The sequence below is a fragment of the Panthera leo genome, chromosome D3, assembly GCF_018350215.1.
Source record: "Panthera leo isolate Ple1 chromosome D3, P.leo_Ple1_pat1.1, whole genome shotgun sequence".
Lineage (NCBI taxonomy): Eukaryota > Metazoa > Chordata > Mammalia > Carnivora > Felidae > Panthera > Panthera leo.
This window is the reverse complement of record NC_056690.1, coordinates 22,903,620-22,927,049: the sequence shown is the minus strand read 5'-3', so window position 1 is coordinate 22,927,049 and position 23,430 is coordinate 22,903,620. Positions and strand designations below refer to the sequence as shown.

Here is a 23,430-nt window from a genome sequence, read left to right as displayed (position 1 = left end):
GATTAAATTGAGGTGGTGTATTTTCAGCTGCAATACTGTATGTGTGAGGTTGTGTCCTTTTCAGGGTACTCTGTTGAATCTGTTGGCAAACGGTGTCCATCTGTCTCTATTGCTGATGTCAATTTTGATCTGTCTTGTCAAGATGTCCCCTGCTTTCTGTATAATTCCTACATTTTCTCCTTTGCAACTGATAAACAGTCTGTGGGAGAAACTTTAAGACAATGAAAATATCCTGCTTCTCATCAAATTTCTTCATAGGTTTAGCATCCATTATGGTTTTTATCTGATGTTGTCTTTACTATAATGGTTGCAAAATGATGCCTGAAATGTGTTTTTAAATTTAGTAGCTCTAGAAGTTCTAAATTCCGCAAGTTTTTAGTTTATCTCTTTGATTAACTTTGGAGTGCCAGTAAACGTTATGTGTTGACATGCTGATGAGCCACATTGATTGGGATGGGGGAGAGGTTTACAGGGGCCTCCTTGGTTTTAAGGTAAATAAGTTCCTTTGTAGCCATTGAGATTTGGCTTGCTTTTCATAGGTACTGACTACAACTTGTTTATTAATTACTCAGTTTTGAACACTTGGCATTTAAAAAGGTGAAGTATTTTTTGCCCTAATTACTTTAATCTGTATGTACTGAAAATTGCAATTGACAGTAGAATTGTTTGGTTCTCTACATGGTTACAGCTGAAAGTTTCAGTGTAATGTATCTTATTTTGGATGTACAATTACTGATTTATTCTAATGGCTGAGTAGACAGATTTGAACTTATCTGACTGGCCAAAAGTTGCGCTGTGATTTATTTTTGAGCTTGGCCTAATAGGTTATAACAACAAAATGAACATTCTCTAAACCTATTTCTTGACAACCATAAAGCTTTGGTGGAAGATACAGAAGAAGGAAACCTTACTCATGGAAGAGAAAACTGCCATTTTACTTTAATAATTACCATTAATCAATCTTAAGCATTTAATTAGCCTAAAAAATAAGTTTTCCACATGTCCATTTTTTTTTCTTTTTGACATTTTGTACCATTGGCTAAAATTTGTTGGACCTGTAGTTATTACAAATGATAAACATGTGAAACATGACCTCTGATGCTTTTCTTGACTGTAGCTGTCACTGCACTGGGAGTTAGGTACTCTTGAAATGTTGGCTTCCCTTATTGATATTGTCAGCTGTCTTCTAATTACATCCATATTTGTTTGGCTTTACAAAGGTGTCAGTTCTCAACCTTTGAGCAGTGTCAAGAGTGGCTTAAGAGACTAAACAATGCAATCCGACCACCTGCTAAAATAGAAGATCTCTTCTCATTTGCATACCATGCTTGGTGCATGGAGGTCTACGCCAGTGAAAAAGAACAACATGGAGACCTTTGCAGACCAGGTAGACCTTTCTAAAATGTAAAAATGGTGGTTCTATTATTGTTTGAGGTACCCTTAACATGAAATGGGACTCCTAAGCATTCATGTATTGAATCAGTGTATATTTTATGGAGCACCTAAGCATTTGTGCATCATTCTTCTAAGATAAATAGAACATGTTTCCTGCCTTTTAGGGGAAAGGAAGAACACATCACAATCTACTGGGGCTAAAAAAAAAAATATATATATATATATACGGTAAGATTTAATGGGTGTTGTAAGAAGCCTAATGGAAGGGAGCCATGAATCATATGCACATTCCCAAATGTGAAGACTTCACGTTCATGGTGGCTTTTGAGGTAGAATAAGGGTTCATTGAAGGTAGAAGGGTTCATTGAGTAGAGAAAGAGGAAAAGTGTTGGAACAAGTAGCATGAACAAAGGTCCAGAAGTGTGTGACATTAGGGCTCAGAGTAATGGCATACAAAATGGCCTTTCACTATCTTCTTATTTTCTTTTTTTAAAAAGGTTTGTTTATTTATTTTGATGGGAGGTGGGCAGAGAGAGAGAGAGGCAGAAAGAATCCCAAGCAAGCTCTGTGCTCTCAGCACAGAGCCCGACATGGGGCTCGATTTCACAAAGTATGAGATCATGATGAGCCAAAATCAAGAGTTGGATGCTTAACCAATTGAGCCACCCAGGCACCCGTATCTTCTTGTTTTCAAGTCATACATTTTCCTATTGTTACCCCTTTCATCTCATAGATGAAACAGAGGTCCAGAGAGGCCGGGTGACTTCCTTCAGGACAAATACAGAAGCTGAGCCTGTGCTGGAGCCTAGGCCTTCTAATTTCGCAGGAGATCTTTGTCCTACTCTTTCTCACTCAGAAATGGCTTGGATCAAGTTCATGTTATTCCTTTGCATGTAGTTGTCTGTAAACTTTATGTTGCCATAAATGAACTTTGCTGGTCCAACACTCAATCTTTAGTGTGTCAAGCCTGGAAGCAAAGTCTTGGATTTCTAAACAGTGAAAAGTTGTGAGCCTCCTTCCAATAAAGTTTCCTCTTGGGACTTTTTTCTTTAAACCTCAGTTTTTAATCCTGAATTTTTGATCTTAACAGTTTTGCCCTGAGTCATTTTAAACATTTGAGGCTAATCTAGCTTTGCTTGCATTACTTTGTTTCCTGGCTCACTCACTGGTTGAAAATTTTGGTTCATAATTAAAATACAGCATAAGCATCATCTTATTTTTAAAGATGCTTTGATGTATACTTTTGTTTGACCCTTATGACCTCGTCAAACAGGCAGGATAGCCTGGTGTTTCTGTTTTGGGAGCCAAAGAAATGAGACTCAGGTAAAGCCCGTTGCTAAGTCCCACCGTCAGTCAGTGACAGAGCTAGTACCTAAACCCAGTTCTCAGCTATTGAGAGTTGACTGGGGGAAAGTTCTGTGGATGTGGAGATGAAAAACTGGTACCTGCCCTCATGGAGCCTGAAGGAAAGCATCAGGAATCCAAGCTGCTCATGAGCCTGGTCGGGCCAGTGGAGCTCATAGTCAGCCATAAGAGTCCACACCATCCTTGGATATTGGAATGTCCTTAGACTGTCTCTCACTTCACTCCTTTATCCATTGCATCTTTTTCTTTTTCCTTCTTTACTGAGAAGCCATTGTATTTTTGTTGTTGTTCTTTATGGCTTTTGTCAAGGTTTTTTTTTCTTAAAGATAAAATTTACCTACAGGGAAATGCACAGATCTTACATGTATATTTGCTGAATTTTTAACCACTGTATCTTATCAAATTTTTACTCTCAGGGCACCTGGGTGGCTCAGTTGGTTAAGCGTCTGACTCTTGATTTTGGCTCAGGTCATGATCTCATGGTTGGGAGATTGAGCTCCATTGGGCTCTGCACTGGGCGTGGAGCCTGCTTAAGATTCTCTTTCCCTCTTTCCTGCTTGTGTTCGTTCCCTCCATCCCTCCCTCCCTCTCTGTCTCTCAAAAAAATCTATTTTTTTAGTCTCTACCATTTCCTAGGATAATGAAGTTTGTGAGTATATCTTGCTGCACATTATGTTATATAAGAACTTCAGTTGTTTAAGACTCCTAATTCTAAAGGGCATTTCCCTACTTTTAGGTTGGTTAGTCAACAGGGCTTGTTTTATTCTCCTAATTTGTTTTCTCACAACTACAGACTGAAAATTCCTCATCTCTTTAGATGATTCTTTATTCCCTTGATAAAATTAGTTTCTTTTGGATTTGGGCCATCTCTTGGGTATTGCTAAGATGTGGTACATCAGAATTTCACCTTTTTTTTTTTTTTTTTTTTAATGTTTATTTATTTTGAGAGACAGCGCAAGTGGCAGGGAGGGGCAGAGAGAGAAAGAGGGGGAAAGAGAATCCCAAGCAGTCGCTGTGCTGTTAACACCGGGCTGGACATGGGGCTCGATATTATGAACCACAAGATCATGACCTGAGCTGAAATCAAGAGTTGGACGCTTAACTGACTGAGCCACTCAGGCATCCCAGAGCTTCACTCTTTTAATTATGGATTGCTTTGTCTTGAGCTGGGATGACTTGGGTCCCCAGACCCTTCCCTTTCTGATCTGGTATTCTTTGGCCACCAGAACATAAAGATGTCTGTAGTGTCCTCTGTCTTTTAATGAGTTTTTGATGGATGGAGGTATTTGGGGGGTAAAGTACTGATTTAAGAACTAGGAAACCTGAATTCAAATACATATATTTTACCATTTAATTAAAAAAATATTGGGGAAGCCATTTATCTTCTCTGTACTTTAATTTCCTTTGTTCTTCAAACTGAGACATTCCTGTTCTTCCTGTCCAAGTTGATCAGGGTATCCTGCAGATCAGATCTATTATTGCTGGAGAGTTCAGTAAATATTTGAGTGCTTCCTATGTGCCATACTTGTTAAAACATTTTGGAAACTGAATCTACAAGGTGATGCCATTGTAACTGATTGTTGGAACTTACTCTGAGTGATGGTTGTATTTTGTTTCTTCGTAGTATATACAAATCCACACTAAGTTAACTTGCTGTCACAAGGAATCTTACTGTACTTGGTTTGAGTATGTGCATATGTATGGCTTTTTCCTTTTTATATATTTTCACTATGGAGTACAGAGGGAAAACTTGCTCTTATGCAAAATACTGTGGTGGCATTTTAAAAAAAAAAATTTTTTTTTTTAAATTTTTAACGTTTTTATTTATTTTTGAGACAGAGAGAGACAGAGCATGAATGGGGGAGGGTCAGAGAGAGGGAGACACAGAATCTGAAACAGGCTCCGGGCTCTGAGCTGTCAGCACAGGGGCCTGATGCGGGGCTCGAACTCACAGACTGCGAGATCGTGACCTGAGCCGAAGTCGGCGCTCAACCGACTGAGCCACCCAGGCGCCCCGTGGTGGCATTTTTAAAGCCAGTCGACCTGGTTCTTCTGTCTCCACCCAATATTGTTGAGTGTTGATGGTGGCTACAACATTACTCACCAAATATGAGCATACCAGACAACCACATTCTTCTAAGTCATCTTTAGGGTGAGACAGCACTTGAGATATTTCAAAGTAATGCCTTTGTATAATCTGCTCCAACACATGAGATCATAAGGATGGACTATGAAGGGTTGAAGTTATTATTTAGTCTTTTAGTAGTTAATAAGGCCTTTTATGGATTCTTCTCTGCCTAGCCTGTTAAGAGTAGAATGTGTCAGGGAGGAGGGAAATGGGAAAATTGCATCATTACCTTGTATTTATATAAATCTTAGTTTCTGACTGTTGAAGCTGTTACAGTTAAGCAAGCCACGTTGCAGCCAAAGCTCTGAGTCTTAGTCAGCCTTGGAAGAAGTCTCAACATTGTTATTGGAAGTTTACCTGTGAAACTTGCAAAAGCCTTTGCAAGACTGTTGACTCCTCTCTTAGACCATTGCAGACTCTAAAAAAGGAATGGATTAAAAGCTTAAAGCTTCTCTCCCACATGCTCAGTTTTCTTTTCTTCATTGTAGCAGCCTTCTTGGTGATAGTTCTGTACTTGAGCATTAGGCAGGAGTCCTGACAGATGATTGGGCAATTCATTTGTTAGTTTAGTAGCATCAGGCCCACCTTTCTGACCTCTCTTCTGTGAAATGCCCATTAAGCATTTTGTTTAACCATGAACAGCATAGGACTCTGGGTCTTACACTGTTGTGCAGCTGCCTGTTTCCTATAAAGCAAAAGCCCCTGCCAGCAGAGTCTGTCTTACATATTTGAATGCAGTCCAGTAAGCATACATTTAGATGACTGTACTGGGACCTTTGTTCATAGAAAAGAATGATTCCTCCTATATTTGGAAGGCAGCTATGCTCACCACTATATTCCTCCTATATTTGAAAATCTGGAAGGGCTGGTTCTCACCGTCCCTGACTCTGGTGCTGTTCTTTTTCCCTTACATCCTGGGTAGAGGTCTGGCTCTTCTATCACAGGCCTTTAAGCTGTCTATAATTGTGGATTCGAATACTCAGGATCACCCAGGGAGCTAGATTTTTTTGGGGGAAAATTTTTTAGACTGCCTCTTGACACTGGTTACGTTAGAGGGGCTCATTGCTTTAAAAAGGTTTTCATTCCCACTAAAATAATTGCTGGACTGTTTGCATTTGTTGTACAAGAAATAACTAAATATTAAAAAAGGACACATCTCATTTGAGATTGGGGGAGGGCAGACAGGGTTGAAATGGAAATATAAAGCAAAACAAAAAACTTATAACCAGGGGCAACTGGGTGGCTTGGTCTATTAAGCGTCCTACTCTTGGTTTCAGCTCAACTCATGATCTCATGGGTCATGGGATTAAGCCTCACACTGGGCTCTGCACTGACAGTGAGGACCCTGCTTGGAATTCTCTCTCTCCCTCTCTCTTTGCCCTTCCCCTTACTCGTGTGCACTTGCTCTCTCAAGATGAATACACATTAAAAAAAAAAAAAAAAAAAAAAGATTCTCTTTCTCTCTCTGCCCCTCTCCCCCATGTGCGCCGTCTCTCCTCAAAAAAGAACAAGAAACTTAGAACCGTAATATTTAAAATGGATTATAGTATATCTAGTATTGTGGAAACATGAGAATTCTTAGAAATTCTTAAGAGAAATCAGCAAAGAGATGTGCTTGGCATTCATTTTTCTGGCTGAATAAACATAAGGGAACTTCTAACACAATTTGGCAAAAGCCAGTTGAATTACTCATGTATTTAAGGTCTCCTATATTAAAAAAATACATATATATTTTTTTAATGTTTATTTTTGAGAGAGAGAGAGAGCATGAGCAGGGGAGGGGCAGAGAGAGAGACACACAGACAGACAGAATCTGAAGCAGGCTCGAGACTCTGAGCTGTCAGCACAGAGCCTGATGCGGGGCTTGAACCCATGAACCATGAGATCCTGACCTGAGCCGAAGTCGGACACTTAACCGACTGTGAGCCACCAAGGCATCCCATTGCTAGATTTTTTTTTAAAGCATTACTTTTCAACTGTTAGTTGTTATGCACTTATGGGTCATGAAATCAAAGTTTTAAGAAATGAAATGCAAAATGAAACACTTAGGATAGAAAATACCAAAATGAGTCACACATAGTAATGGTAGGTACAGTTTTGTGAAACTCTTCAAAATAAACATGTTATGTTCGATTATGATATAAAACATAATTCAATTGTGATGGTCATTTTCAAAGTTAGGAAGTTAGTGTTTTAGAGGATACAAAGGTAATTAAAAGTCTTTTTTCTCAAGGAACTTGAATAACAAATGCTTTATGCTTGCTAGGCAGTATATATTTCTTTGTCGCTCAGAACTTCATGCTCCTGATGATGGTTGTAAGCTTTTCTTTGGGCAACAGTTCTGTGTGATAAATTACCAGTGGTGGTGATGCTGGTGGTGATTTTGCCAGTGATTATTTTAAAGTAGCTATGTGCTTACACTAAGATGGAGGTACTAATGTTAACAATCATTAAAGTACTTTTAACCTTTTGCAAAGACTTGGAGCTGTACGGAGGTGGGAAAAATCTCATTAATGAATGAACTTGGAAATTGTTACAGTTTTACAGTTTTTAGATTGGGATTATAAGTGAAAGACTGTCTAATATTCTTGATGGTCACTATTCCTTGCAATTTGTAGACAGATGGCACCCCAATTTGGATAGCTTTTTTCCTATTTCAAAGCCCACATCATTTCTAAAATTTTTCCAGAATGGGATGCATTCAGCTGATTATTTCTTCCTGCATCTCTGCACCTCATCTTTTTATAGCTCTCCTTCAGGAAATGTATAATACCTAGTTTAAACTCAAGAAAAGCAGTTTAAATAGGAAGTAGTTTTATAGAATTGTCCTTCATTCAAGTAATTGGTGTTTGCTGTTCTGAAGCTCCACTCCCAGGGAGAGCAAAGCTTTATACTTTGATCACCAAAGCAATCTGCTTTGTGCTTTTGTTATTGTTGTTTCTCCCAGCCCCTACCAGCATTTACTTTACTACCTATAACACTACATATTAGAGATACTGCTTAATCGTTTTTTGTTTGTTTTACTGCCCTAGGACTCTGTGTGTTTTCAAGGAAGAAGGTTATTTCAGATTTAATGACTTTTATGTTAGGTTCATTTCTGCCTTCGTAGCTCACTGTCTTTAGGAAGAGAAAGCCAGTTTCATTAGGGCAAATGTGGGCAGGTTATACTTGTTTGGGTGAATGTTCTTACAGGTGGTCAGCACTTTAGTTAGTAGTATGGTGTTTCCTGAGATTCCTAGGTACTGGGAGTTATTATAGTTTTGTGATCTCTAAAATTCTATAATCTATAAGGCTCTGAAAATAAAAAGATTTTTCTTATCTTATTTGGTGGCTTGACCTGGTCTGAGCTGAAATGAAGCTTGACTTATCTCATTTAGTGTGAATTATCCATGCATTTCACTGTAGAAATATTAATGTTTGATTAGTAGACCCTGTTGAGAGAGTGTTAACCTAATACTATATTATGTGCACTATCTTAAACTCCAGAAAACCTAAGTTTTGAGATCTGGCCCTTAGTCTTTCTGATGAGTTGTAGATCTATATTACTATTCTTGATGAACTTGGTATTATTTTTTATGTATACTGTGAGTGTGGACCTAGGAAAGTAGCCAGTGTAGTGACAAGGACTGGGTTTTGGGACCAGACAGACTTGCCATAATAACCTCTCTCAGTCTCAGTTTTATCCTGTGTAAAATGAACTCAGTGATAACCACTCAGAGTAGGTAGTAATGATTAGATGAGATAACCTAATTCTTTAAAAAAAAAAAAAAAAAAAAAAAAAATTTTTTTTAATGTTTATTCTTGAGAGAGACAGAGCACGAACAGAGGAGGGGAAGAGAGAGACACAGAATCTGAAGCAGGCTCCAGGCTCTGAGCGGTCAGCACAGAGCCCGATGTGGGGCTCAAACCCACCTGACCTGCGAGATTATGACCTGAGGTGAAGTCTGACACCTAACCAACTGAGCCACCCAGGTGCCCTGAGATAACCTGATTCTTGATCAAAATTTGAAGATGTGGAAACAGCCTAAGCATTTGTCAGTAGATGAATGGATAAAGAAGATGTGGTATACGTGTGTAATATTCCATACACAGGGATAATGGGCCATTAAAAAAAAGAAAGAAAATTTGGCATTTGTGACATCATGGAGGAACCTAGAAGTTATTATGCTAAGTGAAATAAGACAGAGATAGACAAATACCATATGATTTCACTTATATGTAGGATCTAAAAAACAAACGAACAAACGAAAAAACAGATACAGACTCATAAATACCGAGAACAAACTGGTGGTTGCCAGAGGGGAGGTGTGTAGGGGATGGGCAAAATAGGTGAAGGGGATTAAGAGGTATAAACTTCCACTAGCAGAATAGGGTTCAGTCAGTAATACTGTAATAACTTTGTATGTTGAAAGATGGTACCTGTACTTACGGTTAGCATTTCATAATGTACGTAGTTGTTGAAGCACTATGTCTTACACCTGAAACTAATGTAAATTGTATGTTAGCTATACTTCAATTAAAAAATTTAATTTCCTCATTCCTTTGTATACAGCCTTGTCCTGGTAGGGAATTTGTAAACTAAAACTAAATATATTTAAAACTAAAACTGTAGTTTTAAACTAAAACTAATATATATTTTCTTTATATAATAACTAGCAGGGTAGCTATGCTTTTATTCTACCTGTTTTGCAAAATGGTATTCATTTCTTTCTGCTGTCCTTGGCCCCTAGGGGAGCATGTAACGTCAAGATTTAAAAACGAAGTGGAGCGGATGGGTTTTGATATGAACAACGCCTGGAGGATTTCCAATATCAATGAGAAGTATAAGTGAGTTGTATGGGACCCTGTGGACTGTGTTTCATAGCCAGTGCCTTTGCAGATACCCCAATTCTCATGTGGCAGAACATGTGAACTTAGACATTTTCTTTCAATAGAGATTTATTACATCTCACTGCAGGGTCTTCAGAGTACTTCTTGAGCCTTCTGTTCCCATTGCTCTCACTGGAGTGGAAAAGTGATCCTTAATAGGATTCTAGCTGGAAACTTCTTTTCCATCCCCTCCAGGCCTCTGTTCTTCCTGGTGCATGCATTTCCTGGGCAGTATTGTGTTCAAGGGTAGGCCAGCAGTTTCCATTGTTCTCATCACCAATTGACCTCACTTTGGAGATAGAATCAGTGATCTCACAAGCGGTGATAAAACACTCAGCAGGGAATTTTTATGACAAATTTTACTCCAGATTCTATGAAATAGACGTTAAGTACTATTCTTTCTAACTTCATAGCTTTGATCATTTAATCATTAATATAATCATTAAATATTTCCCATTACCTGTTTCCTTAAAAGGTGTAAGTACTTTGGTGTGGGGGAGGGCAGTTAACTACTATGATTTTGGTGATCCAGATTTCTATAAAACAAAAGAAGATTGTTCAAGAGATTTAAATTAATATTCTCTTAGGATTCCCTCTAGCAGTTGGAGGCATTAATCTTTCCGTTTTTTGAGTTGTCTCAAATCATGATGGCTATTTTCCTGGTCTGTTTGTGGGTAGCCATCGGAGCATTTCATTTTTAATTGGAAAAACTACAGCTAATTACTGTATGTAGCTTTTAACATGGACCTTGCCTAAGGAATTAAGAACCTTGGGGTGTTATGAAAAAAATGGGAGCTTTAGGTCTGTCGTACCTTTGCCTGGTCTCCATCACAAGATAAAGCAGAGAATGGAGGTGGAGACTGGAGGAGAGGCCTCAGAGAGCCTGAGACTACAAAGCCTACACAGGCTTTGCTCATGTGTAACTCATATTTCCTATGCTGGAAACTGCTTATTTACATGTGAACAGCTAGTGTTTGCTAAAGAGGTGACTACTAGATAGTGTAATACTTACAGGACAAGGAATACAATGATCAGAATATTGGGTGAAGTCAGAAAACTGAATTAAGCTAAGCTTGTTGGGAAAAAAATGAGTTCAAAAGCCAGTTGGTTTTCAAAATCCCTATTCAGTGTTGGTTTTAAAAATCAACTTTTGTCTTTGAGTCCACTGTTTCTACCTCAGAACCAGTCTTTAGGACATTGAAAAGTTCTTCCTACTACAAAGAAGGAGAGCTAAATTTAGTCTTAAGTTTTAAACAAGACAAAAGAAATAAGACAAAAGAACAAAACTCATGGTTAGCACATTAACTATGGTCACCATGTCCTGGTTGTTTTTAGGAGTTTATGGGAAAGTGTTAAGTTTGTAGAGCTACTCCTGGTCATAGATATTCTGTTGGTTTAGTGACTTTTAAATTCCTGATATTTAATCTTCTGGAAATTGAGAACAAGATGGAGGAGATATTTAGTGCAGAATGATCAAAACTCCCAATTCTTAAGCTACTTTGTGTTCTCTGCCTTTTCCCTTAATGCATAAGGCTAGGGCAGGGGAGTGGTGGTGCAGGAGAAGGAGGAATTTGTATATTTTAGGATTTGGATTAAAAGTCCTCTTGCCTTTACTACTGAAAAGGAATATTGAAATACCCATAGAGGGACATTGTCCTGTAAGTGAAATACCTATCAGGAATAACTGCTTTTTAGGGCACCAGCTTGACTAGCATGAAGCTACTGGCTGCTTCTTAATGAAAACAGAGCTTTTTTCCCCCTGAGAATAATTCTGAAGTATGTTTTATAGAAATTGTGATGAACAGCTCATTCACATTACTAACTTGGATCAGTGGGGCTGTGATTATGTATGCAGGTGGCCTGTCCTGTGGTACTGTTTCTGCATACCCATGTCTGCCCCTGTTACCTATAATTAGGACACATCAAAGAATACATTAATAATCCTGTAAGGTCTCTGGAAACTTGAAGTTGTGGGCTCTTGTCCTTCTTCACATGTTTCTCTTTGATAGAAGCCTGAAAGAGTGAGAGTCTGGTAGAGGTGATAGACTTTCCTTCTGTAGTTAGATTGGGCATTTACTTTGTATGGTTAAAAATTATCTATTTGTTTTTTTAAACAACAGAAAGTTACAGTGGAGTAACTGTCAACTCCCCTTATATATTACTGATGTTAAGATCAACAGATTCTCAAAGGCAGCAGGAGGTAGAACAGGCCATGATAGTGTCACATGATATATATATAAGTAAACACTCAAGGCAACTGATTCTGCTGAATAGGCCAAGACTCAAGTAAAGCTCCTTATTTTTCAACTGGTTGTGGGGTAGCTTAATCACCATCCTTAACTCTGGTTCACCTAGTGTTTCTCCTTCTTTCTCTCTGTCTTCTTCCCCCACTCCCTCTTTCTCACCTTTCTCATTAGGCTATGTGGTAGCTATCCACAGGAGCTCATAGTGCCTGCCTGGATCACTGATAAAGAACTAGAGAGTGTAGCAAGCTTCAGGTCCTGGAAGCGCATCCCTGCTGTTGTCTACAGGTAAGTAAGCCTGGCCAGGCCCATCTTGGTCTGGTGTTACTCTCCACTGCATGAGGTGTGCTGCCTCTGCTGTTGCTAACCTGGGAAGGGAGACAAGGGTTCAGAGAACTTTCCAGGCAGTTCTGTGCTACCTTATTGTAAAATCCACTCTTACAGTGACACACCAGTGTTTACTGCATCCAGCACACTTGCTGATGGTTTATTTGATAAGAAAATTTTAATAGAAAAGTGGCTTGTCTTGCTATTTTAAATATACTTCTGACATTCTATGGAAGATAATATGCTTAATATTCAGCATTTAGCTTCAGATGTTGGCTTTTGGATTGAGAGAGGTGAGTTCCAGAAAGTGAGAATTGGGAGTATAGAATTGAGTCATTTGCGATAGTCTTTGTGGTTGAAACTTCAACACATGAAAGAGTTCTGCTTTAAGAGGGAGCATTTGAAGAGGAAGGCTAGGGCTTTGCCAGGTAGAAGATCTCAGAGATGAAAGGCTTGAGAGCCAAGGGAGCAAGTCTAGAAGGGGGATGGTAGTGTGAACGAGCAGAGTTTTTGGAGTTCAGGTCTTTTCACTAATACTCCTTGCTAAGGCACTTAAAATAAATTGCCTAACTGGCCTCAGCCTGTTCCTAATTAGTAAAGTGGGAGTGATGTTCTTAGTTTACAGGTATCCTGTGCCTCCTAAATGAATCTGTATATACTGGGCTTCTCTCAGCAGAGTAGGTTGTATTCCTGGGGGTTGCTTTTATAATTCATTGAGGAGCTCAGTTCTCAAGGACTCATGTTAAGATTTTAAGAAAGCATTCCCTCTTATTTTGAAACTGTTTCACATGTCATCTCTTTGTTGTATTTACATTCTCTATTTCATTTTCCCAGTTTGCAGACTTTTCGGGCTTTCCTTGAATTTGGGCCAAACCAGTGGGGCTTAGTTAGAGACTCTTTCATGCCAGGAGGCATTCCATTGAAATATTGAGTTTGTATAGGAAGGGATTTATCTCCTTGTGGAATTTCCACTGAGGTAACCAGCTTGTTCATGTAGTCCACTGATGGCAGATTATGATGGCCATCCTGAATAGAGATGAAGAAGTATTTGTTTCTGGCCCAGTAGAATCTGTTAAATTTTCAATCTCAATTTTCATCACTGTTGTTTTCAAACACCCCTAGAAAAATAGGTCACCAAATTTACCTATCACTCAAGTGGCAGGGATGACACAGGAATTACAGAGCAGGGAGAGCTGAAAGGATTTGCATCTTATCAGTGATGGGCCCAGCTCAAATAGGGAAAGCAGCCAGCTGCTGCTCTGTGGCCAACAGCTGTGTTAGATCAGCAGCCCTGGCATTTGTAGGGTTTGTTGACTTTGAGAATGAGGGTGAAGAACTGTCACCGGGCTTTAGGTGAATTGTTGGTAGAGAGGCCTGTAAGTGCGTATTAAAGACAAACTTTTTAGAATAAACATGGGAAACCTTTCTTACCTTCTAAAATTTATTCTAGAGGGCACAAACCATAGGGTTTTTTTCCCAATCCTTTCTAGAGACCATAGAGTATATATAAATGAAATTTTTATTTCCAATTTCTCTGAGAAAATCTCTCAAAGCATTACAAATGACAGTTCCTTTGTATAGTTACATAAAATCAGGCTTCTAGGAACTAGCCTCTGTTTTGGAAAATGTGTCTTGTATCTCTGAGCCCCTAACTGGGTTGTTAAATTATTGGGGAGCTTTGTCAGGGGTATGTTGAATAATGTTCTGGAGATACTCTGCCACTCTCTGCTTTGCCAGCCCAAGTGGCAAGATACTTCCGAAACCAGCATACATTTATGGAATTTAGTTGTCTATAGACTGCAGTAATGATTCCTGAGGTTGCTAGCAGAAGTTACCTGACAGCACCATGCTGAACCAGCGCCTGATTTGTGTTTTTTCCCCACTGTGATGAGAGAGTGTTTAATTGGATTGATCACTGAAGACAGAGATGGTGCAAAGGGCATCCATCTGTAGTGCAAATCACAGTTCCCCCTCTTCGTGCAGAGTGGTTATTAGAAATTTCTAGTCATTTAGAGAGCTTGCCCAACACTAACTTAGGGATAGTTTAAATATGTATGTGTTTCTATATAAAATTGAAGCCTCTGTGTTCAGTAGGGGACTCATCCATTTGGATATCTTAATTTTTATACTTTTTCCTGATTTTTTGTTAAAATGGTAGAAATATTCTTTAGTGATTTTTAGCTGTATTGCTTTAGTTCTTGATCATGTGGTCTGAAGCATTTTAGAAGACTGCAGAAAACTGCTTAGTGCAACAGCTCAGTTGCAGTCTAGCTGTAAAGTACCATTACCCTTAAAACCCAAGATCCAAGCTGAAGAGTGCCATCTTGTGTTCCTCTTGGGCACTGTTGGGAAGCATTGCAGAGAAAGAGGATGCTCAGGAAAGGCCCTGCCAGCCTCTTTTGTGAAGGTTTGGCATCAGTCGGCTCAGTTGTTATCCGTGCCTATTATATATGCTAGTTGGTATTTTAGGGATTAGTGAGGTTCTATTTCCAGTTGGGCTCCTTTCAGCAGGTGAGCCGGTTGAGCATATTGGCAATATACAAGTTGTTTCCTTGTCTCTCTCTGTGAGGGAGGATCTAAAATCTACAAGCAAACTGATGGTTCCAATGGAATTTGGTCATTGCCAAATTTAATTGGCTGTTCATGAGCTTTAGGATTAATAACAAAAATCTTTCTTACATTGTTCCTTGAAGGTGTTACATAGATTCAATAGTATGTTTTATTTACATCCGTCTGTATGTTAAATATGTGTTATGTGTGTGCATGCATGTGTATGTGTTTAGATTTTAATGGGAGGTAAGAAATTGATAGTTCCCCCCAGGATATAGGATTGGGGGACATTTAATTTTTTTGCTTACTAACTTATTACTCTTCTTAGTTTTCTAATCAAAGGATTACTTTTATAACTTTTTGAAAACCACTTTAAGATTGTCACATACAGTTCACCCTTTTAATGTGTTCAGTTTGATTTTTTTTTTTTGCGTATTCACAGAGTTGTGCAACCATCACTACAGTCAGTTTTAGTACACCTTTACCACCTCAGAAAGAAACTCCAGATCCATTAGTAGTCACTCTTTATTCCCTCCCTCCCCAAGCCCCCTAGCCCAGGTTGCTAGTAATCTACTTTGCCACTATAGATTTGCCTATTCTGGACACTTCTAATAAACAGAATCATACCATATGTGAACTTTTGTGACTAACTTCTTTCACTTAGCATAACATACTCCAGGTTCATCCATGGTATAGCATTTATTGGAACTTTGTACCTTTTGATTGCCAAATCTTACTTTTATAACTTTTTAATTGCTAAAATCACCTAAATTCCTAACGAGGAAAATACTGGGTTTTAATAGCATCTTGAAGTAGACTTTTGAGTAAGATTTCTGGTCTTCTTAAGAAGGAATCTGTTGGAGTATAGCTCACTGAGCTATCTGCCTGTAATAAGAGCAGTTTATGAGTCATGAAATCTCAGGGGATTTTGTAGAGTAGTCCACTGTGGGTCAGGTAAGTGTTTGAGTCCCAAAGGTGGGATCTTGTTTTGAAAAGAATCTCCAAAGCCAACCATAAGTGCACAGTTGCTGCAGTGGGGCCCTCAGAAGTTGGTGTGAAAACAAATTTTCCTGTTTCAACATCTGTTATGCCAGGATTTTCAGGGGCAGTATTAAAAAGGAGAGATTAGTGTTTCATTATTGAGTAGCAGAATTAGTGTAGTATTTGTAGATTATTTCTTACCTGATTTTCCAAAAATAAATTTTAAGTCAAACATTTACTTTATGCATATTAATTTGTTTTTTTCTAAGAGAACACGTTTATTATTTTGTTGGTAACTCTACAAAGGTTTCTAAAATAGTACAGTATTTGAGAAAGATCCAGATAGGTTTTGTTGTTTGTTCCTGTTGCTATAGAAGATTTCTGCCCTTAGATGACTTGAAGCTAACTTTACATCACTTTCACTTATCTGTATTCACGCTCTTCATTAATGCATTTAAAATCTACTACCGGGGCGCCTGGGTGGCTCAGTCGGTTAAGCGTCCGACTTCAGCTCAGGTCACGATCTCGCGGTCCGCGAGTTCGAGCCCCGCGTCGGGCTCTGGGCTGATGGCTCAGAGCCTGGAGCCTGCTTCGGATTCTGTGTCTCCCTCTCTCTCTGCCCCTCCCCCGTTCATGCTGTGTCTCTCTCTGTCTCAAAAATAAATAAACATTAAAAAAAAAAATTTAAAATCTACTACCTTACTTTTTGTGTGAGCACAGAGCATCTGAATGGGACCACTGAGATGGGTATAGTTGTTGTTTCTTGTTGCTTGTGCAGGCACCAGAGCAACGGAGCTGTCATTGCCCGCTGTGGACAGCCGGAGGTCAGCTGGTGGGGCTGGCGAAATGCTGATGATGAGCATCTGGTGCAGTCAGTAGCCAAAGCTTGTGCCTCTGATTCCCGATCAAGTGGCAGCAAGCTGTCAACTAGGAACAGTTCTCGAGACTTTCCAAATGCAGGAGACCTTTCCGATGTGGAGTTTGGTAAGATGCTCCCTAGACCAATGGCAGCAATTTTTATAGTGTCTTGTGAGAACTTTTTCTTGAAATGGCCTTCTCCTTGTAAGACATAGAATCTGTTTCATAGGAGAGAGCAGGCGAAGCTTTAATTGATAGGATTATTTGAGGAGTCACACATCTTGACAAAGAACCAGAAGACTCTTTAAGACTTGGCTTACTAGGACTAGAGTGTTGGTTGTCTTTCTTGTCACTGTGACAAGAATGGAGTATATACGCGATAGGGGACCTGGAGTGTCTCCAGACCATAGCAGGAGACACCAGCCTTCATTAAAGGAGTACACATGTAGAAATGAGATAAAGGAGGTTATAGGAAGAAGTCCTGTATATCAAGCGTTCTTGTTAGGTGGGTTTCACTTAATTGAGGTTTTGTTTGTAATGTTATTATAACAGGTGTTTTTGGTTCTTATTTTGTACAATTCTGGGAGAGATGGGTTCATTCAGTTTTCATCCCCACTCCTGATGTTCCTAGATTCTTCTCTGTCCAATGCTTCGGGAGCAGAAAGTTTAGCCATCCAACCGCAGAAGCTTTTGATCTTGGATGCACGCTCCTATGCAGCAGCGGTGGCAAACCGAGCCAAAGGAGGAGGCTGTGAATGCCCAGGTGAGGTGTACAGTGCTCTATCCCATAACACTCTGTTCTTGTGAGCTCAGCTCATGCCCAGTTGGGTCTTAGTTCTCATTTTGAAATGAATGGCAAACCATGTTCCTCAGCTGTCTTGAGAGAGCCAGAACTGTTTGGATTCTTAACACTGTAGTTTATTTTCAGGGGAGAAACAGAGGATGAGGTGCATTGAAACCAAATAATCGGTTATTTTCCCAACCTTTAAGTGATTAAAAATAAATAAATTAAAAAAAGTAAGTCCTCCCCTGTAGTAAGTAAGGCCTGTTCATGTTTGCAAGTTGCTTCTTTAAGTGGCTCAATTTCTCAGCCTTCTGAAAGCTTTTTGTTGCCTTTAACAGTGGGTTTACTCATTACTGACCTCACAGGAAACTCCCACATGGCTTCTACATAGAAAACCTGAGGTGGGAATTGAAGCAGCAAATACTGAATTCTAGCAAAGCACCTCCGTCCTGACCTGTAGCATCCCTACTATTTGAATGCTGGCTTTCTCCAGGAAGGGATCCCTTTAGTGCCAGATGTGTGCTGATGGAGCAAGTAGTGGCACCAAGCTCCTTATTCAGATGTGATTTAAACTGGAAGTTAAAAGCAGTTGTACTAAGGTGAAATTTGACTGCATAAAACGCATTGTTCTGCCAGCTTCTTTTCAAAGAAATTCCAGAGCTACAAGTTAGAAATGGCCCCAGAAGTAAACCTGGGGTCAGATGGAAGGATGTAGATCTTTAAAAAAAAAAAAAAAAAAAAAGGAAAAACTTGTTTTATGTCCATATCTTCACAAATCTTCCTTTTTGCAAAAACAGCTAAAATTCAAGCACCGTTTCCTCTCATAAAGGACTGGACTAATAGGCATCAAAACATTTCCGTTTCATTAGTCAGCAGCTATAGTGGGTTTGTTTTATAGCCAGTTTGCTGCTTTTAAATTTGGCCATGTGGGCTTTAAATTTAACATATTTTTGTTCTTTTTATTGTTGTTCTCTGCAGAGTATTACCCGAACTGTGAAGTAGTGTTTATGGGGATGGCAAATATTCATTCAATCCGGAGGAGTTTTCAGTCTCTGCGGTTGCTGTGCACACAGATGCCTGATCCGGGAAAGTAAGACCTTGGCCTTAGCTTTAATTTTGTGTTGCTTTTTTCAAAAAGTGAGTTTAGAGGTGTCTTTTCTTCTGTTTCTTGATACACTTCAGTTTTACTTTCAGTCCCTGTAGGCATTCTGCTTTCTGTGTTAGCACAAGCACACAAAAGAGATGCTGGAGAAACATCTAGCCCTTTGAAAGGTTTAAAGATGTGGAGCACAGAACAGATCTCAGTCCTCAGAAAAGCACTACCTTCTTCTTTTTCCTGGGACCTCTTCCTTCTCTTCTACATTGTTTTTGGCTCATTTTTAATTCTTTGGTTTTTGACATCTTGCAGTGACACTTACCTGCCTTAAGCTGGGTGGGATGTTTTACCTTGAAGAGTCAAAGTTTATTCATCATATTCTAAAAAGGGTTAAGCTGTCTTTAAACCTTCTGTTAGGGGAGTTCCTTTTACATTTCCTTCTGATTCCTAAACTACCTCCTCTTATATACTAAGAGCATTACCAGATTTTTATTGCTTATTAAAAATGAATGGCTGGCATTTGCAGTGAGATAGGTGAATTAACACCCCCGCCTCTCAAGGGAACTGATTACTGATTGAATACGAGATAAATTAGCAAGAATCCTCTGTAAAACAAATGTGGACAGATAAATATTTAAAAGTCCTCGTTTTACTATTTCAGGAAGCCAAAAATGGTGCAGAGAAGACAGAATTTTCTCTTTTCTTTGTGTTGGAGCCCATAGCTATTTCCCTGGGTTCTGTCCAGTAGATCTCCTGATCACGTCAAGTTTTGCAGAATTCCTTGATTTATTGAGCCAAATGGCTGCCTGAACCACTTGTACTAACTCCTGATAGCAAATGATTAAATTCATCACAGTTGGAAAAAGCCCAGAGGGTGAAGCAGTTGTCCTTGGGGAAAAGCCTGAGCAAAGGAATGAGTTTGCTGCTCTGCTTTGGGGATTAGCAGCTTGTATCTGCTACACATTTACAGAACCCGGCTAGCAGTACTCTCATCTCCAAAGGTGGGGCACTGAAAGAGCCTGGTTGAGGACTCACAAGATCTGCCACTAATTGACTCTGTGACTTTGGCCAAATGGCTAAGTTACTGTGGGTATCAGTTTTCCTATTTATAAAATGAAAGGGATAGAATCAACACTACCTCATCTCAACTATCTGTATTTTAAAATTCTTTATTTAAAAGCTATTTTTTAAACTCAGAGTCAGAAAGATGTAATTGGCCCATACCTGGTCAAAAGGAATGTCTGGGGATTTTATTAAGGAAAAAGGTAATGCTTTGCCTGTTTTTTGGCAGCAAATCATAAGGCAGTACTGAAGCCTCCCTTGTGGGTAAAAAGAAGCCCTGGCAGTGGTGGGATCAGCTATAAGCAAGCCTCTCCACCCTTGTTGGAGGCTGTGGAGGGCTAGGGCATTGTGTGTTTCTGCTCCAGTCTGGGAATCGAACAAGGGAGTGTGGAGTGTCTCAGAACCTCCCTGGTTAGCTGATTGTGGGGTGTAGTGTAGGCATGTTCTTGCCTAGTGTTGGCAGAAGGCTTCTCAGAGCCCCCTGACAGAAGTATTTATTCCCTCCTTTGATTTAGTGTTTGAAGGGCTAGACTGCTGTCTTAACTACAAATCTGATCACATTTTGGAGAAATTAGAGCTTTTGGGGGGTGGGGATGTAAGGAGTGGAATTCATGACATGCACGAGGAACAAAATATCAATATAGTTAAAAAAAAAAAAAAAAAAAAAGTTTGTGATTACTCCCAAGCAGTAATTCTTGGGATCAGGTATCTCTTGAAGGTGTTTTCGAAAGAAGGTTCTTCTAGATCCCTGCTGAATCCAGTCTATATTAAGTCCAGTAATACTATGTAGCCATTAGTGTACTAATTTGTATGAATCTTAAGTCATTAGTATGGGCCAACCCAGTTTTAGTCAATAGAAATTCAAGATTTTAGTGGGTGTTAGGGTGTAGGGAGCAGGTGCTGTTGTCTGTGCTATTTTTAAATGTGGCATCTGGCTTACATCTCCTTATAGACACATTTGTATTGTATGTGTGTTATTTGTGTATGTATATATATGTGTGTGTATACACACACATGACAAGTTTTTGAGAACTTGTTGGGTATGGTTGCTGATCATTAAATATAAGTACTTACTGTTTTATAATGTCTGAATAGCTGCATTTCCTTCAGGAGAAGACTCCAGAACTACTCTTCCTGTACTGAGTTATATAACTACCATGGACTGAAAAATATTAAATGTTAATTGTCATAAGTTAGCCATAAGATTTCTGGAAAAAATTCCTATTGTCCTGTTTCTGAAGCTGCCCTCTATTGCATAGTAGAGCTTAGGCCTCATCTTTGTACATGCTTTGTAAAGACGGAGGTTGTTTTATTTTGGCAGTGTTTTGTTTGGAGGGAAGAATCCTTGGGAATTGCTTCTTAATTTCATGGCTATTTGGCATGATGCAGTAAATCATACAAATCAGGATTTCCTCATCCTCCCTTTTTTTTTTTTTTTTGAAAGAGAGCAAGCATGCATGGGGGGAGGGGCAGAGGGAGAGCAAGAGAATCTTAAGTAGGTGGCACATTCAGCATGGAGCCCTGATATGGGGCTTGATTCCATGATGCTGGGATTGTGACCTGAGCTGAAATCAGGAGTCCGTTGCTCAACTGACTGAGCCACCCAGGCACCCTTCCTTATCCCCTTCTGTTTTTATTTTTATAGTTGGCTCTCAGCTCTTGAAGGCACAAAATGGCTCCATCACCTGTCTGTGCTTCTGAAGTCAGCACTTCTGGTAGTGCACGCTGTGGATCGTGATCAGCGGCCAGTACTAGCACATTGCTCAGATGGCTGGGACCGCACTCCCCAGATTGTGGCATTGGCTAAGCTCTTGCTGGATCCTTATTACCGAACCATAGAGGTGGGTGCATCCAAAGAGTAGGATTTGGTACTTCAGTACAAGTGGGGGAAACCTTGGAGGGTTTTATGGTCAGTTTTGGTCTTGGTGGTTAAGTCTAAAGAAAATGAAATTTGTTTTTAAATCTTTCATCCTTTACCTTGAGCTAACTTATGGTGGTGCCTGCCATCATTCTTGTGCCATTTTATAAAATGGAGCAGATTGTGGATAACAAGGTATTGAGAATACAGATGTGTTTTCCTTTGCACTCTACTTGGAAAAGTTTTGGCTACCCCCGGAAAATGGGGCTTCTGTAAAAGAATCTTGGCATGCTTATTATGGTAATAATGGGTCCAGATATCACTACAGTGTTCTGTGAAGAAAGCCCTACTCTGAAAGAACCACATGTTGGGTTAAAGATGTAAGAAAAACCATAAAGGTGTCCTAAAATAGATGTAAATCTGGAATGGGGAAAGATTTTAGAAACAATACTTTCTTTGTAAGTATAACACAAAATACAGAACTAAAAAATTAGAAAAAAATGTGGCTTTTGTATAGTGAATGAAAGAGGCTAAAAAGTATAGACTCAAGAAAGGCTCAGATAAATGCTTAGTACCCTTTTGATGATTATGGAATGGAGTAGAGGGAAGTGGAAAATTGCCCTAAGCCTGTGTCCCATGGAGCTTATGGCCGTGGGGCTGGGTTAGGTGTTTCTGTTGGCCTTACTGGGAGCTTGTTAAAAGGGATTGCTGCTCTTAATCCTGACAGGCTTGGGACTGTCACAGGCTCGACAGACAAGCACAAATGGTCTCTCCCTGCAGGGTTTCCAGGTCCTTGTGGAGATGGAGTGGCTGGATTTTGGACACAAGTTTGCTGACCGGTGTGGTCATGGGGAGAACTCAGATGATCTGAACGAACGCTGCCCGGTGTTTCTCCAGTGGCTTGACTGCGTTCATCAGCTTCAGAGGCAATTTCCTTGCTCTTTTGAGTTCAATGAAGCATTCCTTGTGAGTTTGGGCTTGTGATTCTTCATTTTGGGGACTTTCTAAAATGGGGATGTCAATGCAAATGTTAGCTAGTTTTTACATAAAACGATACATCCTTTTTAGAATTTAATAAGGAGCCATTCTCTTATTTTTAATTAAAAATAATGTATGGGTTTATTCAGTGAATCCAAGTGTGTTAGGTCTGCATAAAGTCTGTGTTGTTTTTTTAAAAATTTTAAAAAATGTTTATTCATTTTTGAGACACACACACACACACACACACACACACACATACACACACACACACACACACATACACACACACACACACACACACACACACACACATGGCACAGGCAGGGGAGAGACAGAGAAAAAGAGAGATATAGAATCCAAAGCAGGCTCCAGGCTCTGAGCTCTCAGCCCAGAGCCTGACCTGATGCAAGACTCGAACTCACAAACCTTAGATCATGACATGAGCCAAAGTCAGACACATAATTGACTGAGCCACCCAGGTGCCCCAAGTCTCTGTATCATTTTAAACTTAGGTTTTATTTTTTAAAGTTTATTATTTATTTTGAGAGAAAGCATGCAAGTGGGGCAGAGGCAGAGAAGGGGAGAGAGAGAAAGAATCCCAAGCAGGCCTCACACCATCAGTGCAGAGCCTGATGTGGGGCACCAACCCACAAACTGCAAGACCATGACCTGAGCTTGAAGTTGGACACTCAGCCGACTGAACCACCCACTCACCCCTAAACCTAGCTTTTAAAATAGATGATGGAGTTTGGGGCGCCTGGGTGGCTCAGTTGGTTGAGCGTCTGACTTTGGCTCAGGTCATGATCTCATGGTTCGTGGGTTCAGGCTCTGTGCTGACAGCTCAGAGCCTGGAGCCTGCTTCAGATTCTGCGTCTCCCTCTCTCTCTGCTGCTCCCCTACTCACACTGTCTCTCTCTCTCAAAAATAAAGATT

At 39.7% G+C, this 23,430-nt stretch overlaps 1 protein-coding gene across 5 annotated transcripts in view; it reads left to right on the top strand.

Annotated features, from left to right (window-relative positions):
• Positions 1–23,430, top strand: part of MTMR3 (myotubularin related protein 3) — a 143,362-nt gene that overhangs the window by 109,002 nt on the left and 10,930 nt on the right. For all 5 annotated transcript variants that reach the window (XM_042910216.1, XM_042910219.1, XM_042910215.1 and 2 more), the window contains 8 exons: positions 1,221–1,387; positions 9,619–9,715; positions 12,175–12,288; positions 16,637–16,842; positions 17,348–17,479; positions 18,479–18,590; positions 21,304–21,499; positions 22,297–22,482. In XM_042910216.1, coding sequence (XP_042766150.1) covers positions 1,221–1,387; positions 9,619–9,715; positions 12,175–12,288; positions 16,637–16,842; positions 17,348–17,479; positions 18,479–18,590; positions 21,304–21,499; positions 22,297–22,482 — 1,210 coding nt within the window. The remainder of the gene's footprint in view (positions 1–1,220; positions 1,388–9,618; positions 9,716–12,174; positions 12,289–16,636; positions 16,843–17,347; positions 17,480–18,478; positions 18,591–21,303; positions 21,500–22,296; positions 22,483–23,430) is intronic.